Source organism: Penicillium psychrosexuale, assembly GCF_028828465.1.
Source record: "Penicillium psychrosexuale strain IBT 29551 chromosome Unknown utg000001l, whole genome shotgun sequence".
Taxonomy (NCBI): Eukaryota; Fungi; Ascomycota; class Eurotiomycetes; order Eurotiales; family Aspergillaceae; genus Penicillium; species Penicillium psychrosexuale.
The window spans coordinates 686,935-703,710 of NW_026643186.1; the positions used below are offsets into that span (position 1 = coordinate 686,935).

Below are 16,776 nucleotides of genomic sequence, written 5' to 3' on the forward strand. Positions count from 1 at the left end.
CACAAATACTATTATCTTCTCTTCACTGACATTCCAATCATTCCAATCCCATGCCCTGACCTATTATCCAAACACATAAACGTATCAAGCAAAGGCAGTCCACTGCGTCCCACAAGCAGCAGCAACTTCTCGTGCCGGTCTGCCAATCATGCCCTTCCAGAAAGCAGAAGTACCGGAAGGAACGAATTCTTCAATCTCCAAAGACAACAAAGCATCAAAAATCCAATCTTGGCACAGGCCAATTGAATTCTTAGGAGCAGGCACCTTCTCGATAGTCTTGATCACGTCGTGTCGTTGTTGAGACGTCAGATCGGTAAGCTTGCACATCCCCACAGCCGCCTTGTCGATAATCTTTGTGGCGTACCGAGGCGCAAAACCGTACCACAACCGGTCTGAATCAACGACCTCGACTTGGAGGAGATCTCCGAATTCTAGATTCCCCGGTTTGTTGATCATGAAGCCCCAGTGGGATCGGTGTGTGGGGCTATCGCCGGAACCGAAGACCTCTATTGAGAGGTTGTAGGCCATGTTGTTTGTTCTATGCGGTCAGTCTTAGCCTCATATCTGTAGTTTTGAGCACTGTGATCATCGATGGTTACCTTTTGCGATTTGGGTTTGGTGTATCAGAACGTGAGAGAATTTCTTGAGAGAGGTGGTTCTCATAGCTTGGCTAGGCAATGAACCTATACTAAGAGTATTAAGATCAGATGACTTGGATGTGATCAAAATTGACGAATGCGAGGTCCTGACCAATTGTGCGTTGTCGATTGGCGCCGTAACCCCTCTTTGATAGTTCGAATATGCCACTAGTTCGGACTACGGAAACCTACAGAATGTCGCCAGCTGAAAATCGATATGTCGATTCCCGACCATTATCGAGGTTATCGAGTCACCCATTTTCCAGACGCCAGGATGTGCCCAATTGCGTCTTCCAGCGCACCTACACATGTCTCGGACCGCAAAGCGAAATCGTGAACTGACATCCAATTTACACAGGTAATGCTGTATGTTCAGCTAATCTCCACACTGCCCTCAGGAACACCCTGTCTACTCCGCAACCTGCGCGCAAAGCACTGCATAACAGGCAACATCTCCTCCCGATTCGAGGGCATCCCATCCCCCCGCCTAGCATACCGGCTCACCTCGACGAACTCAAAAACCTGCTTTGTCCTACGCACCGCCTCATCCGAAACCGCCACCGAATCCCTGCCAGCAACCAGTAGCACCGGGGTGCGATTCGTATTCCCGACCCTGGATCCTGACAACGGATAAGGCGCCCCGATAGAGATCACACCAGAGAGGGTACCAACCTCCCCACTGTCCGCGTTACCGTTACCATTTCCAGCTTCCTTCCCCTTCAGCCCGAGCTCCCGCGCCATAGCCAGCGCAGCCATCCCGCCCTGCCCGAAACCCAGCGCCATAATCTCACGCAGCGCGTACCCGCATTTCTGTACGAGCGTGCCCCGGACGACGTCCTCGACTAGGATCCTCGTGCTGCGCGTCAGGCCGGCGTCCATGTCTAGCGCGCCGGTCGCGGAGTCGAAGGAGACATCGTCGCCCCAGTGGAAGCCGCCCAGGTCGAAGGGCAGAGGGGCTGTGCCTTGGACTGTGACGATGGTGGTTTCTGGGAGCCGGATGGCTTCGGCGAATTTTGTGAACGATGCGGCTGTGTCTCCGAGGCCATGGAGTAGGAGTAGGATGTTTGGGGCTGGGGATGCTGATTGGGAGCGGGCGGGGGAGGGTGGGGCGGGTGTGATGGTCACGGTAAGTTCGGATGGGAAGTCGCATGGGGCGGGGGTTTTGGTAGGCATTTTGAATTCAGTTGAGTTGAGCTAAGTTTAGTTGGAGCTTGGAGCTGGAGCTTGGAGCTTGAGCTCAGAGAATGCCGCGGAGTGTGGCTGTGATGGATATGTGGCGCAGAGCTTATGTTTCCAGCCACGGAGGGTTGTAAGTACATAGTACGGAGTACGGAGTACTACGGAGTACTACTAGTATGGACACGATACAGAGTATTTACGGTAAGGCTTTCACGTTAATTGGGAGACGATCTCACTGTGTACTGTGAGAGTATTGCGGTTGCTGATCAAGAGATTGAAACATTCTATCGTTTCAAGGGAAAGGGATCTTCATAAGTTGGCAATAGGTAGTTAAGTGGTGGTGTTCTACGGAGTAATTACTAACTAACTAACTAGTGTATTGATCTGACACATGTCGTAGTGATGCTATTTTAGTCCGAGTGTGGCTTAGAGCCAGATGTTCCAGTACACCGTACGTAAGTACTATGTACAACATACTTAGTTTCAGGTCAGCCCACCCGTATTATATCTTTACCAATACAAAGAGTACTTCTACAAAGTCACTGCTCATTATTCCATATGATGTAGGAGGCCATTGCAAGTGCACCCGGTTCCATGTTCACCGCCACTTTGCTTGTGGCTGGTGTTGCCGAGAATTTAAGGCGACGACAAGCCTTAAAAGGCAGGCTTGGCTCGATCAAACCAGGCTGATCGGTTTCTAACTGCACATGTGCGTAACGCATACCGTATAAGTGACCTGAAATGGATCTGGTATCGTGTGTCTCATCTTTTATTCGTCAATTCATAGCGGAGTAGGGCTGAGACGACCCATCCGGGTCCATCAGATCGACACGCTATTGGACATTGGTGGGACACGTCCTCGTAATGCCGAGCACGAGGGTCGAAAGTTGTACTCCGTACCGGATGTCCAAGTTTTTGGAAAGCGCCATGCGGAAAGCAGCATTGGTATAGTATACACAGTGCATCATGCTACTTGTCCGTTGTTGAGCGAGCTGAACGCTGGGCATGCATGTAGCGTCTTTCAGGGCAACCCTTGACCAAACATCGATCCCGGGGACCAAAAAGCAGTTCAGCTGGGATCCGGCAAAATCTAAAACACCCCTGGCGGTAATTCGGGAATTGTGACAGGAGTCCCGTCCAAGTGGTCCTCCAATGAAGTCGGAGACTAGCGATGCGGTGGTGGGATGATTCCACCACCGGTCCCAATGAAGTTGCCTGCATCGCCGAAGATACGCAACAATAATCACTAGGATGTGCTTCGGAAGCATCTGCCAGCTTCAGCCACGGGCCAACACCCTGAAAGTTGTGTCTGATTTGTGTGGCGGAAGGGTGTCTTCGCTCCACCTCGGACATATCTATCCCATACATGTTGAACCAGCTCAGCCACTATTCTGGTAGATTGGATGGTGGGGCAACTCCAGCTGAGACAGAGGGGAGAAAGCTATACCCGAATCTTAGTACAACGTACCCCGTAGACTACGTAGCCCTTCTGGAGTATTCTGTAGTCCCTCTCTTGCCTGGGTATAAGATCCCCTCATCGCCCCGCACTACGTTGTATTCTTTTCTTCATCACTATACAAACTTTTCTCTCTCACCTACTTTTCATCTATCTATATACACAATGGCTTACGGCTGGGGTAAGTTCGAATTCCCTTAGACACATACCTTACAGCTTGCATGCACTAGGGCCGACCCGACCTGCATAGCCGGCAATATCACAACATCACGCCATTGGCTATTGAAGCGAAAATCATGCTAACGTCAGGATAGATGAATCCGAGAAGGCGCACCAGCAGGTGTACAACGGCGAACAACACCATGAGGGCAAGTTCTCTCACGAGTTCGTTGCCGGTGCCGCTTCCTTTGCTGCCATGAAGGCCTACGAGGACCACGAGCGCAAGGAGGGTACGTGACACGCATTACATCCCCAATTAATTAATAATGGACAATCTGCTGACTTGTAATTGAACAACAGGCAAGCCTTCCAGCCACAAATTGGCCAAGGAGCTCATCGCCGGCTTGGTCGGTGGCGAGGTCGACAAGCTCGCCGAGACCAAGGGCATGAACTGGCTTGACCGCGAGAAGGCTGAGCACCACGCCAAGAAGAACGTCGAGCACATGTACGAGGAGCGTTACGAGCAGCACGACAACGGTCGCGACAACGGCCGTGACAACCGTGACAACCGTGACAACCGTGACAACCGTGACAACCGTGACAACCGTGACAACCGCGACAACTACCGCGACAACGGCCGTGACAACGGCCGTGACAACTACCGCGAGGACAACCGCAACTACTAGGCCAGTCGTGTCGAGGATAGCAATACATGAATGATGAAACTTGTTTTATGAACACCCCTGTGGTGGTATGTAGTAAGAAAGAGATATGATCCATCGAACAATTTGAATATCTCAACCTCGTATCTGTAAAGAGCGGTGAAATGGAGTGTCCAATGTAATCCAATATCGATATCAATATCCCTACCCCGAGATCATATGTATGCACGATATGAACTTGCATGGCATAATTCCGATAGACATACGTAGGGCTACGTACTTCTACTTACGAATAAGACACTCGTCCGACCGAGAAAATGCGCCAAGCTTTCACAGGGATGCCGGGGCTTTTCTTAAGCCAGTCATCACCATGAGAACACGCCGACGGCATTCCGGCCGCATTCCAATGCTGCCGTATCTTAGATAGGAGACAGTCGTTGGATCAATCGCCGATGAATTGCGTCGGTCTCGGGGTATTTTCGTATTCGTTCTGCATAGGAAGTGACAGATCATTGCACGGTTGAATACTTGATAAGCCCTGGAGCATGAAAGAAGTGAGGATATTCCCAGGTCTTGGATTCCCCAAACTTCAGGAATCTGGCCTTGTGGGTCTGAGATCTCATCCCAGCCAATCAGTGTACAAGGCTGACCAAGTGTGGGCTTGTGGCCTGACAATTCAGGCGCCGACCGTGAATGAGCTCATACACGTGCCAAAAGTATAGGTTCAGCGGGGATACTCCGTAGAGTTTGCGGCGTTGCAGATTTTCTGGGGAGAATCTTCGGATCTGAGTATAGCGTCGTTGGAATTTCTACAACATACTTGTTTTTCCTCGAGGTCCTCTTTCCAATACTATCCGTCTTCCCCTATCTCGACTCAGGAGTGGCGAGGCTTTCGTTTACTCTTGCTCCAGCTTTGGAACCCTCGCACTTGTGTGAGATTTGATGTTCGGATCAGCGCCGGCACTCCAGGTCTCGAAACCGTATGCAATGACGGTGGATTGTTGGTCAGGATGAAATTTGCCAAGTTTGTATTCCCCCGTGACGGTGTGCGACATTCCAGTGGCTGACCAAATCCGCAGAGAGCTGGAACAGGAACTCGTTCCTGAATGGCGGGCAAAGTATCTCGACTACAAGGTTCGTCATCATTGCCACATTGTGTTACAGTTGTACTTACCTGAATGTATTATCTAGACTGGCAAGAAGAAAGTCAAGGCCATCACCCGGGCCCTACAGAAGGCAAATCGCAGTCCCCGCGTCCCGTCCTATCGACCGCCCACTTCCAGCCCGCAAAGTCGCGGCGCAGTCCTATCTGCTCTCACACCCTCCAATACCGATAAACATCTCGATGCAGGAGAATACAATGGCCCATCGACGCCACGACGAAGTGGTGCCAAGCCGCCATCAGCACGCTCCACGCCGGTGCCCAGAACTGAGCGACAACCGCTTCGCACGCCAGGATCGCGGTTCTCTGAGAACGTTGGTAGTTATGGAAGCATACTCGCAACGCCGCCACAACAGCACCATACCGCAGGTTCGGACGTAGCCTCGTTTGAACTTCCGGACCCGGCACTTGACCCGGGTGAAGACTATCCGCCACATGAGGATACTGCAGACAGACTTGGGAATCTCCGGACACCTTCGCCGGTCATGGATCGCCGTGGAATGCTGAACGGCTCGCCCTCTCGCCCTTTATCGGAGCCATTGCCGGCCAAGAGGCCCCAATTGGATCCACGGACGAGCTATTCGAGTGGTGACGCCTTGACGAAGGTGGCCTCGGGCAACCGGACATCACAGCTGCTGCGGCGCGTGTTCACGGCAGAGGTAGATCCTAGCGCTACATCAGAGCTTGATAAACGTCGGGATGAGTTCTTCGAGTTCTTGGATAGCGAATTGCACAAAATTGATTCGTTTTATGTGACGAAAGAACAAGAGGCCACCGAGAAACTGCGAGTCCTTCGCCAGCAGTTACATATTATGCGAGACCAGCGCATCCAAGATGTCCTGGCTTCCAAGAGAATCAAATCCGATGACTCGGAGACACATCAACGACCAAATGGGTTTGCGAAAATCACGAATGCTCGAATCAAGGGTTCGTTGGTGGGAAAGAATCGTTTCGGCAAGAACTCGGAAGCACTGGCGGAGATGGCGACTCCCGGCATGCAACCCCAAGATCGGGAGTTCATCGCCAACCGGAGGGACTTTATGCGGCGGCAGGATCCACAAAGTCAAGAAGTGCCCTATCGCTCCGCTAAGCGTAAGCTCAAGCATGCGTTGCAGGAGTTCTACCGCGGAGTGGAGCTCCTCAAGGGATATGCTTATTTGAATCGAACGGCTTTCCGGAAGATTAACAAGAAATACGACAAAGCGGTCCACGCCCGTCCACCGCTCCGGTACATGTCTGAAAAGGTCAACAAAGCGTCCTTCGTACAGAGTGAGGTGATTGAGAGCTTGATGACAGCGGTCGAAGACTTGTATGCCCGTTACTTTGAGGGCGGTAATCGCAAAATCGCCGTCTCCAAACTCCGTCACACAATCAACAAATCTGGTGATTACTCACCGAATACTTTCCGCTCCGGTCTGTTGTTGATGGGTGGAACTCTGTTTGCCATCAAGGCCTTGGTTGATTCTAAGTCGAATCTCCGCTCGCCTAACGTCGCTGAACAAGTTCGGACCAGTTATCTCCTCCAGGTTGGTTTTTCGCTCTTTCGTCTATTGTGTGACCTCATTGACCAATCGAGCAGTTATATGGAGGGTATTTCCTGATCGTATTCCATTTCTTGCTCTTCTGCTTGGATTGTATGATCTGGACAAAGTCGAAGATCAATCATGCATTTGTCTTCGAATACGATACCAGAAACACCTTAGAGTGGCGTCAGTTGCTAGAGGTATGTCTTATTTCGCGGTAGTAGCTCTGATGATTCATCCTGACAAGTACAGATCCCTTCTTTCTTCCTTTTCTTGATGGGCCTATTCATGTGGCTCAACTTCTCATGGTACAACCACATGTATGTCTATTGGCCTGTCGTCCTTATTGGCTTGACAGTCGTCATTATTTTCTTGCCGGCCCGTGTTCTTTACCACCGGAGTCGCAAATGGTTCGCTTTTTCCAATGTGAGTTCAAACAGCATCATATTACTGTCGATTAGCATATCTAACCTATCTAGTGGCGCCTTTTGCTTGCCGGAATCTACCCAGTAGAGTTTCGTGATTTCTTCCTCGGCGACATGTACTGTTCTCAGACATATGCCATGGGAAACATCGAGCTCTTCTTCTGTCTATATGCCTCGTACTGGGACTACCCTCCCAAGTGCAATTCCTCCCACTCTCGGCTCTTGGGCTTTTTCCAATGCCTCCCCTCTGTCTGGCGAGCTTTCCAATGTATTCGCCGATACCTGGACACGAAGAACGCGTTCCCCCATCTCCTGAACTTGGGCAAGTATATATTCGGTGTCCTCTACTATGCCACTCTCAGCATGTACCGCATCGACCTTCAAACGAGGTTCCAAGCCTCGTTCATCACCTTCGCCCTCCTAAACGCCGTCTACACCTCAGTATGGGATCTGATCATGGATTGGAGTTTGGGTAACCCATACGCCAAGAACCCAATGCTCCGCGAAGTCCTCGCCTTCCGTCGCGTATGGGTATACTACGCCGCAATGGTGCTCGACGTGATGATCCGTTTCAACTGGATCTTCTACGCAATATTCATCAAAAATATACAACAGTCCGCCCTGCTTAGCTTCATGGTCGCCTTCTCGGAGGTCTGCCGCCGTGGCGTTTGGTCCATCTTCCGTGTCGAAAACGAACACTGCACCAATGTCCTCCTCTTCCGTGCTTCCCGCGATGTCCCTCTCCCCTACGACGTGCCCTCACGAGCCCCAGCGCCCCTCGACGGCTCAGCAGAAGACGTCCAACTCGAAGAACAGCAGCACGCCTCAACACCTTTCATGGCGCCCGGCGACGTCGAGCACGGCACCCCCTCCGGGTCCAGCTTGCGGGCCCGCAACCGCCGCCCCTCGGTTGGCATCAGCCGGGTCGGCTCGATTGTAGCCTCAGCCCACGCGCAGGATTTCGAGCGAAGACGTCTACCAAATTACATGTCCAGCGCAAGTGTAGGACCGGACATGGCGGATGGCGGAGACGATAGCACGGACGAAGACGACGAGGCGGATCTGAGCACGGACGAGGATTCGGAATCGAGACCGGATTCAGAGCGCAGAGACACGATGGGTCGGATTATTGAGTAGGTTTCAGCTAGGCTGCGCCAATTGCCTATCGGTGCTGATGAGCAGGGGGGTGTTCTCTGTCGGGGTCGTCGCCCGCTTGATGGATGTGATGTGAAATTATAGATATCTCCAGTAACTTTGCATATACTTCTTATCTTGCTATGCATAAATATTAATATTGGGTTTCGGGTCAGCTCTTCTCTTCGCGACAAAACACACATATTACAAGATACGCCTACGGGTACCTGGCCCGAGTCACGTCGAGATAGTAGTTTCCTCGGAATGGTATCCGTCTGGTACGTGCTCCTGCCGTGTTTGTTCGCCAGGCCTGCCGAGTGGCTTTTTTGCTCCTTCCTTCCTCGTCTCCTTCTGTCAGCGCAGCCAATACAGTCGCATTGTCCTCTCGAATTCTATCAGATAGCAGAAAGAAGGCGGGCACGGATATTGCGTGAGGGAGACTGCGCTTGTCTGCATGGGTCTTTCGCCCGAGAGTTCTGGACTCTGAAGTTCCCAATCTGGCGATGTCTCCAAAGCAGGTGGTTCCGGGCTAACTCCTGCGCGAACCTAAATGTCTCGCATTGGTCAGCCTCGGGTGTGTCTAGATCCTGTGTGGGCTCCCGACCGACAGCTGGTCGAATGTTAGAATGGGACCGCTAATTTTTAGCGCCTCTTGGCCCAGAGGAACATGTATTAATCCGAATTCCGAGAGCTCGGCGAATGTCAGACATCAGCGAATGTCGGGATTCTTTTAGGGGTTATAATACCCTAGTACAGAAGAAGGTAGGATTTAGTGGTAAAGATAATACGGTAAATAATGATCACGGGGTCTTTATGAACGTCTATTATAAGCTATGAAGACATCCTAGTGTAAAGAGAGATCTCGACATTCGCTAAGACCCCTCTGAGCAGATAGATGGTCGAAACGCGGATTAACACGGATTAATATATTTTCCTTCACGCTAAATTAGCGGTCCCATTCTAACATTCGATCAGCTGTAAGCCCGCGAGCTCCTTGTCTTCAGAACACTGAGATTGACCTAGCGGTGTATATCTGCGGGCTTGTTTATTACTGTATATCCCTTGCCTGGAACACCCATGCTAGCACCGCCACCAATATGGCATGTCAATGGGATGTTAGGGTAGTGAAGCGACGATCGTGATTGGTATTCTATGTTGTATGAAAGCACATCGATTCGATATCTGGATATGTGAGGGGTGAGAGGCGGAAATAAGCACGGATTGAGCGTTGCTGCGAACGAGAGACAAAGGAGCAAGATCAAGCCAGTGGACCTCATAGTTTTCCTATCGGCCTGATCGACCAGGCTCCAGGATTCAACGGTATATTTTTTTGTCATTGATAATGTCTTATCTGTAGGATCGATCTTACTTTGTTTGTCTTAGTGTAGGACACCTATGTTAGGGCTTTCTGGAAGGCAACTCCATGCATATGTTGTAGATCCTACATCATAGATCCTACATTCACGGACTCTTCTAGATCATAGGTTTCCGAGGGAAAATCACGCGAGAACTAACAAGGGTTAAAGAATGCGACAGAAATGATAGGAGTGGATCATACTAAACAACTGACGTTAGGATCCTGTCTACCCGTTGCTCGAGGTTTCAACTACTCCATATGTTAATTTAAGCGAAAAATGACGTCCTAGTTAGAGCGCCCAGGCTTTGTCTGAGTACTCTGTACGTAAAATATTCTAACAGGGCGCATGTACCGCCTGATCCTTTCCCTTGATATTCGCAGCGTAGTTGCAGTTGGCCCATGTGTACCTTCCTATCTGTTCCGGACACCGACGATCGCACTATCGCACTCTCGAGTACCGGACCAAAAGGGCCAAATATGCATTGTTCGTCTAATAAATGCCAGAAAAGAGAGATATGAGTCGTAATAAGAAAGCCATGATATCTACTCCGTAGTCCGTACGGAGTACAACATACAAAGAACCTACGTACACTTTAGCAATGACCGGGTACGGTTGCCGATCTCGGAAGCAAATGCCTCATCAGCGGCCAAGCAACCGGTGATTAGCTGCTTGGCGAAGGGAAAAGCCACCTACGCCCCTTCTTTTTAGCTTTCCCCCCCTTTTAACCCCTCACGATGTGGTAAGAGGCTGACGTCGGTACTCCCGTGGCAAAGCTTGGATGTTCAGCTTATCTGGGGGGTTTGATAATAGCAGGTTGGCAGTTATCTACTTAAATGTACATAAGGGAAATGTAAGTTAAACTTTGTTGTTCTATAGATAACGTGCCTGATAACATTGATGAAGATCGTCCATGTACTGGCATAAATACCTAGGTGTTCTCTTATTTTACGCATATGGAAAGGCGCTCTGGGCGTTCTGGGCGCTTTAGGCGTAACGTTGTTTAGTTAAGGTTGCACAATTATGAACTTCTCCGCGTCTCCCCATGGGGTAGTTATGGAGAACCTTGGAAAGTGTCCAACCATTCTTACCTAGGTACCTACTTGTACTCCACATAGTCTCCACGGTCTAGTCATAGGTTCAAAGACGTTCAAAATGCCCGAGAACAATTTATCATTGCCCAGCTTCTGGTGGATCGACGGGGTTATAGTTCTGAAACCGGGCTAGCGTAGAATTATGTTGTAAAGTGAGCCAATATACTCCGTACCGAGTACCCACAATGGGTATTACAGACGCCTCACCATTTACTTTTGTTGAATCCAAGCGATTAGCCCTTATCTGTCTCTCTGGGTGGCCGTAGTGGCCCATCGGTCAGACATCCGGTGTAGTTATAAGCGCGACATCCCGCGTACTTCGAGACCCAGTTTTTGTATCCGCCCTACATTCCCATTCCCCATTCTTCAATATGATGGATATCAAAAGTGAAAAAGACCTTGAAGGTCTTGATCCATCTCAGAGCCGTGAGATCCAGAATAGTCATATCAACAACCACGATGATGTGTTTGGAGAGATCACCGAATCCGGACCCAACTACCGAAATGTATGTTCTTTCTTTTCCTCTTTTCTTCCTTTTCTTCTCTATGGAATGTCCAATTGGATCAAACTAAGGCCTCTTTAGGTAGGATGGGCAGGAACAGTGATCCTCATGATGAAAAGCCAGATCGGCCTTGGTGTCCTCTCCATCCCAAGCACCTTTGATACATTAGGCCTCGTCCCAGGCGTTATCTGCCTGATCGTCGTTGCTGTTATTACAACGTGGTCCGACTACATGGTCGGCGTGTTTAAGCTCAACCATCGCTCAGTCTACAATATCGACGATGCAGGTTACTTGATGTTCGGTGTGATCGGTCGTGAGATTTTCGGCTTTGTGTTCTGCCTATGTAGGTCTATACAATGATCACGATTATAGACTCGCTTCTAACTTGCCTCTCTAGACTGGATTTTCGTCGCCGGCTCAGGAATGCTCGGTCTGTCAATCGCTTTCAATTCCGTCTCGACTCATGCCACATGCACGGCTGTCTATGTTGCTGTTGCAGCCGTCGCAGGAATCCTCTTCGCCAGTATTCGAACTCTCGGAAAAATCAGTTGGTTAGCATGGATTGGACTGACTTGCATCTTGGCCGCAAGTAAGATTTCCCTAGATGTCACGGGATATAACATAGCCCTAACCGATTCGTACTATAGTCTTCATCGTCACCATCGCTGTCGGCGTTCAGGACCGCCCGGCCTCAGCCCCACAAGAGGGAATCTGGGTATCTGACTACAAGATCGTTGCCAGTCCCAAATTCAGTGAAGCCATCAGTGCCGTGAGCGCGATTATCTTCGCCTACGCTGGCACACCGGCATTCTTCTCTATCGTATCGGAGATGCGCGACCCCAAATATTATACTCGCTCGTTGATCATCTGCCAAAGCTGCGTGACGGCTGTCTACGTTACCATCGGCGTTGTAGTCTACTACTACTGCGGCTCTTATGTTGCCTCGCCTGCTCTTGGCTCCGCCGGCGATACTATGAAGAAGGTCAGCTATGGCTTTGCCATTCCAGGTCTTCTGGTTTCTGTGATGCTGTTCGTTCATGTAAGCACTTTCTCTCTCGGTCTCTGTATCTATGCAATCCAGTTATGAACTGACACAATACTCACAGTTGCCCGCCAAATTCGTCTTCGTCCGCGCCCTCAGAGGCTCCAAACACCTCACCTCAAACAGCATGGTGCACTGGGGCGCGTGGATCGGCTGCACCACAGCACTCGGTCTTATTTCCTACGTCATCGCAAGTGCCATTCCCGTCTTTAACAGTCTCGTCTCGCTCATCGGTGCTTTGCTCGGTACATTCATGTGTTTCCAACCCATGGGCTGCATGTGGCTGTACGATAACTGGGGCAAGGGGAAGGTCGACCGATCCCCGAGGTGGATGTTCATGGTTTGCTGGAGTGTCTTTGTTATCGTCATCGGCAGTTTTATGATGGTCGCTGGTACATATGGGTCTGTTGTCAGCATTATGGACAGCTACAAGGCGAACGGTGGTTCAGCTGCGTGGTCCTGTGCGGATAACTCGAATTCTTCATAGATCGGTGGGTCTGGAAGTCGATGGCAGTCTTTTCTGCTGCTTCATCTGACACGAGTGCATTATAAAAACTCATGTATATTGAAAGCGTGTTAGAACTTTATATGATTCGAAGTCTTTCCTGTGCTCATATCATCGAGATATTAACCCGCAAAAAAATAGAATATAGTGAAAAGTATATAGAAGTACAACTCTGCTGTCCCCGGTCCACCTGCCCATGTGGGCGCCACCCGGGCAAAGGGGTATGTATAACATAAGCAAGCGCGCCCCACATGTGGCTTATCACACGTGACTCGTCACATCATATGGACTCCACCTCCAGGCTTCAGCTCATCTTCCTCTTTGTCGGCGATCCATTCCAACGTTCAACACCAGCGCCGCGAGACTAAACATATCTCTATACCACCATGGCTGAAAACACCAGATACGAGCCCGCTCCCCAGCGGGACTCCTTAGATGACCCGGCTTACTCCCGAGCCCCTCCCTCCTACCAGGCCACAGCGGCTCCAGCGGAGTCAACGCCTCGCGGTGAGGATGACAATCTGCCGGATGATTTCAAGGTATGCATGCATCATGCCATTTGGGGGACTTGAGCCCGGCTAGAAATGCAGAAACTGACAAAATCGCATAGTTCGGAGGCACCGTCGCCGAAGGAACGATTGACATCCGAATGCAATTCGTGCGCAAAGTGTACTCGATTCTGTAAGTGCAACCCGCTTCACAAATGCATTGCGTGGGCTCTACGAAATTCTTACTAACACTCTTCACCCAGAACGGCCCAACTCCTCCTTACAACGGTCCTCAGCTCAATCTCCTTCTTTAACGACTCCTACCGCACCTGGATCCAGTCCAACTTCTGGTTGATGATAATCTCAGTCTTCGGTGCTCTGGGATTCATGCTCGCAACATTCTGGAAGCGAAAGTCCTACCCGACCAACCTTCTTTTCCTATCAGGCTTCACCATCCTTGAAGCGTACTCAATCAGCGTGGCGACATCTTTCTACGATGCGAAAGTAGTGGTGCAAGCGCTCGCACTAACACTAGGAATCTTCGTCGCCTTGACGCTCTTTGCATGCCAGACTAAGTACGACTTCACCGACTGGATGCCATACCTGTTCGGCGCGTTGTGGTTCATGGTCCTGTTCGGGTTCGTGGCTATGTTCATCCCGTTCAACAGCACGATGGAGATCATTTATGGTGTGCTTGGCGCTCTCGTCTTCTCGGGCTATATTCTCGTCGATACGCAGTTGGTTATGCGGCACTATCACGTTGAGGAGGAGATCGCTGCTTCGATCTCGCTTTATCTCGACGTGCTTAACTTGTTCATGTCCATTCTGCGGATTCTGAACGGTGCTAACAACAACAACTAATTGTGCATTGAAATGTCTGAGGATTGAGAGATACGTGCCTACTTGTAGCAGGTTCTGGTCCGATGGCAAACAAACTTGACAAATAAGCTTGCGTTTTCTTGCTTCTCGGAACTAGTTTCGAATGAGGGTTTTATGATTTACATCGAGTCTTTTAATCACTTTTTATTGTACACTTCTCTTCATTCATATTTTGAATTTTTATAACTCTGTTCGCTGTAAGTTTGCCTTGAATCCTATCTTCCCTCTTTTTTTCCTTACCCAAAGCAATTAGCTATTGCATACCCGCGTAATAATGAGCAGCCAACAGTATAAATTAAGAAATTGAGTCAAATACACACAATCATCCAAACGCCTAGCATGGACAACCCAAATCAAATAAAACTTAAATATGCAAAGAGCAATACCCAACAGAATAGACACAACAGCGAATATAGAGAGCAACGCGCAAACGGAGAAGAATATGCAAAGAGAAATGAGACGGATGAACAGGCGAGAAAAGCCCAAGGGAGAAGTTCCTGAGATAATACACGGCAGGTTGAAAGATGATAAAAAGACAGGCTCCGGCCAACAAGAAGGGGAAAGAGATTTCATACATAAAGGACGCGGCCTATTAATGTGAGATTTTGAAGAAGGTGTTCGTAACCAGACACACAACCATAACAACGAGGCCGTAGAGAGCCAACGCCAGGCTGAGTCGGCGAACCAGCGCCTTGCGCCAGTGGCGGGTGCCACGGTGCAAAAGGCTACTCTCTGTCAATGGACGAGCGAGGGAACCCTCGCCGTCGTCACCCTCGTCATCTCCTGAGAGATCATCCTCCGCCTCGTCGTCCTCTTTCATTAAGCCCTGGTGGGTAGGCGAGTCGGGCGATGAGATCTTGTAGTAAAACAAGCCCGGAAGAATGAAGCTGATGCTCGTGCTGCCAGTGCTCCCGACATATGCCAGCACGGATTCAAGGGAGGACACGGTCATGGCGACTAGGTAGCTCAGGATCAAGATGGTAGTTGTGATAATGGAGAAGCGAAGGTCGCTCATTGGCTCTGGCGTGCGGTTTCCGCGCGGGCCTAGCAGTGGGTGTCGGTTTGGGGAACTCTCTGCGCCGGCGACTTGTGCTCGGGGACGCCATTTTAGGACGGCATCGACTGAGGCGCGGCATGGATGGCATTGTAGTGGGTAAGAGAAGACTACTAGCATGACGATTGCGGCGCGGCCGATCGTTGCGTACACGCCCGGTGGGTACATGCCGACGATATTGCCGCCTACGCTGTTGCCAAAGGATAAGTACCCGGTGATGGCAACGAGAATGTAGGTTGCAGCTGCACTACCGGCGCTCGCAATGACAACGGCGGTTGTGCGGAAATGGCTGTTATTGCCGATTTCGTTGAGGATGGAGAACATCTGGAATGCTTGTTAGAAAGAATCGACGAGTCACGACGTGGGGAAGTACATTTTGATGGCAAGTAAATGCAAAGACAATAACTGGCAGACTGCTAAGAGTCGGAACTGCGCCCTCCCAATGGCCCACGCGAATCGGGCCCCGATCTTTCATCGTGTCTCCTTGGACAAACTTATACACAACCAAGACAACCAAATAGGCCATGGACACCAAGGCCGCGATACTAGTATACTTCAAAGAATCCAAGCGGCGCAGGTAGGAAATAGGAATCACGATCAGCCTAAAGTCAAATGGTCAGCACTTCCCCTCAATTAGACACAATGCAAGAGGCAACGCACATAAAGAAAGTAACCCAAAAGTGGCGGTCCACCAGGAAATCGTATCCTGGCTCGCTGCCGACAAAGCCCTGTATCACTCCCGGCATGAGATCTCCAATGATGATGAGATAGCTCACGCCAACTCCGAAACATTTGATCGCAATCGCACAGTCAAAGACGACGGCCGCATTGGGGTATGTTAATTGCGATAGAGCAAAAAATGATGCGCTTCCACGGTCTAGGTATTGCGCGCATAGTGATTGCAGATAGAGGCCGAATCCTGCGGTGACTGCAGACCACAGAATGACGCAGACGCCGAGGACGATTCCCATACGAGAGATGGCTAGGGGCATCGCAAGCACACCGGCACCGATGACTACAGGAGAAATTGTATCAGAATTCGGAGCACTGTTGTATTGTGCGCTTCCTCGCACTTACTGGTATTAACCAGGTTGATCACACTGCTGGTCCAACTGGCCTCCCCCACGACATCTCCAGGTCTTGCACGGGCTGCACGTCTGATGGAATCCAAATTAGCCACCATCAACATCAAGATATTGTGCTCCGGCCTACCTGCGCAGCATATTTTGATGTCCCCCGGATGGACTAACCCCGAGCGCGGCCTCCTCCATTTTGATATTGGTTATCTGTTGCGGAAATGGTGTTATCGGTCGATTGGCGTGCAAAACATAATTAACGGCCGCTACCAGCGGGGCCGAGGCAAAACCAAAAGAGAGAGATTAGTAGTAGTTTAGTAAAGAAGAGAAAAGCCCTGGAGAATGGAAAAGGCGGAGGAATTTAAGGAGAGAAAGATCCGTGGCCACTTGAGAGCCCAACCTTGACTTTCCAAAGCTTATCGGGTCGACACATGACCCGCCC

At 50.3% G+C, this 16,776-nt stretch overlaps 7 protein-coding genes across 7 annotated transcripts; 4 read left to right on the top strand and 3 right to left on the bottom strand.

Annotated features, from left to right (window-relative positions):
* Positions 1–84: 84 nt before the first annotated feature.
* N7518_000243 (uncharacterized protein) lies at positions 85–528 on the bottom strand (the record flags this gene model as incomplete). Its single annotated transcript, XM_057181171.1, has 1 exon — positions 85–528. One exon carries the CDS (start codon positions 526–528, stop codon positions 85–87), a length of 444 nt encoding a protein of 147 aa, XP_057046521.1.
* A 482-nt stretch (positions 529–1,010) lies between these two features.
* N7518_000244 (alpha/beta hydrolase) lies at positions 1,011–1,811 on the bottom strand (the record flags this gene model as incomplete). The annotated part of the gene is made up of 1 exon (XM_057181172.1): positions 1,011–1,811. One exon carries the CDS (start codon positions 1,809–1,811, stop codon positions 1,011–1,013), a length of 801 nt encoding a protein of 266 aa, XP_057046522.1.
* A 1,627-nt stretch (positions 1,812–3,438) lies between these two features.
* On the top strand, positions 3,439–4,118 carry N7518_000245 (DUF3759 domain-containing protein; the record flags this gene model as incomplete). The annotated part of the gene is made up of 3 exons (XM_057181173.1): positions 3,439–3,454; positions 3,588–3,722; positions 3,793–4,118. 3 exons carry the CDS (start codon positions 3,439–3,441, stop codon positions 4,116–4,118), a joined length of 477 nt encoding a protein of 158 aa, XP_057046523.1.
* Positions 4,119–5,036: 918 nt separating this feature from the next.
* On the top strand, positions 5,037–8,341 carry N7518_000246 (SPX and EXS domain-containing protein; the record flags this gene model as incomplete). The annotated part of the gene is made up of 6 exons (XM_057181174.1): positions 5,037–5,074; positions 5,174–5,228; positions 5,286–6,782; positions 6,836–6,979; positions 7,032–7,205; positions 7,259–8,341. 6 exons carry the CDS (start codon positions 5,037–5,039, stop codon positions 8,339–8,341), a joined length of 2,991 nt encoding a protein of 996 aa, XP_057046524.1.
* Positions 8,342–11,158: 2,817 nt separating this feature from the next.
* N7518_000247 (uncharacterized protein) lies at positions 11,159–12,819 on the top strand (the record flags this gene model as incomplete). Its single annotated transcript, XM_057181175.1, has 5 exons — positions 11,159–11,293; positions 11,372–11,633; positions 11,688–11,879; positions 11,938–12,329; positions 12,397–12,819. 5 exons carry the CDS (start codon positions 11,159–11,161, stop codon positions 12,817–12,819), a joined length of 1,404 nt encoding a protein of 467 aa, XP_057046525.1.
* A 404-nt stretch (positions 12,820–13,223) lies between these two features.
* On the top strand, positions 13,224–14,186 carry N7518_000248 (Bax inhibitor-1 family protein; the record flags this gene model as incomplete). The annotated part of the gene is made up of 3 exons (XM_057181176.1): positions 13,224–13,376; positions 13,448–13,518; positions 13,589–14,186. 3 exons carry the CDS (start codon positions 13,224–13,226, stop codon positions 14,184–14,186), a joined length of 822 nt encoding a protein of 273 aa, XP_057046526.1.
* Positions 14,187–14,796: 610 nt separating this feature from the next.
* N7518_000249 (uncharacterized protein) lies at positions 14,797–16,529 on the bottom strand (the record flags this gene model as incomplete). Its single annotated transcript, XM_057181177.1, has 5 exons — positions 14,797–15,582; positions 15,632–15,860; positions 15,919–16,273; positions 16,336–16,415; positions 16,471–16,529. 5 exons carry the CDS (start codon positions 16,527–16,529, stop codon positions 14,797–14,799), a joined length of 1,509 nt encoding a protein of 502 aa, XP_057046527.1.
* Positions 16,530–16,776: the final 247 nt, after the last annotated feature.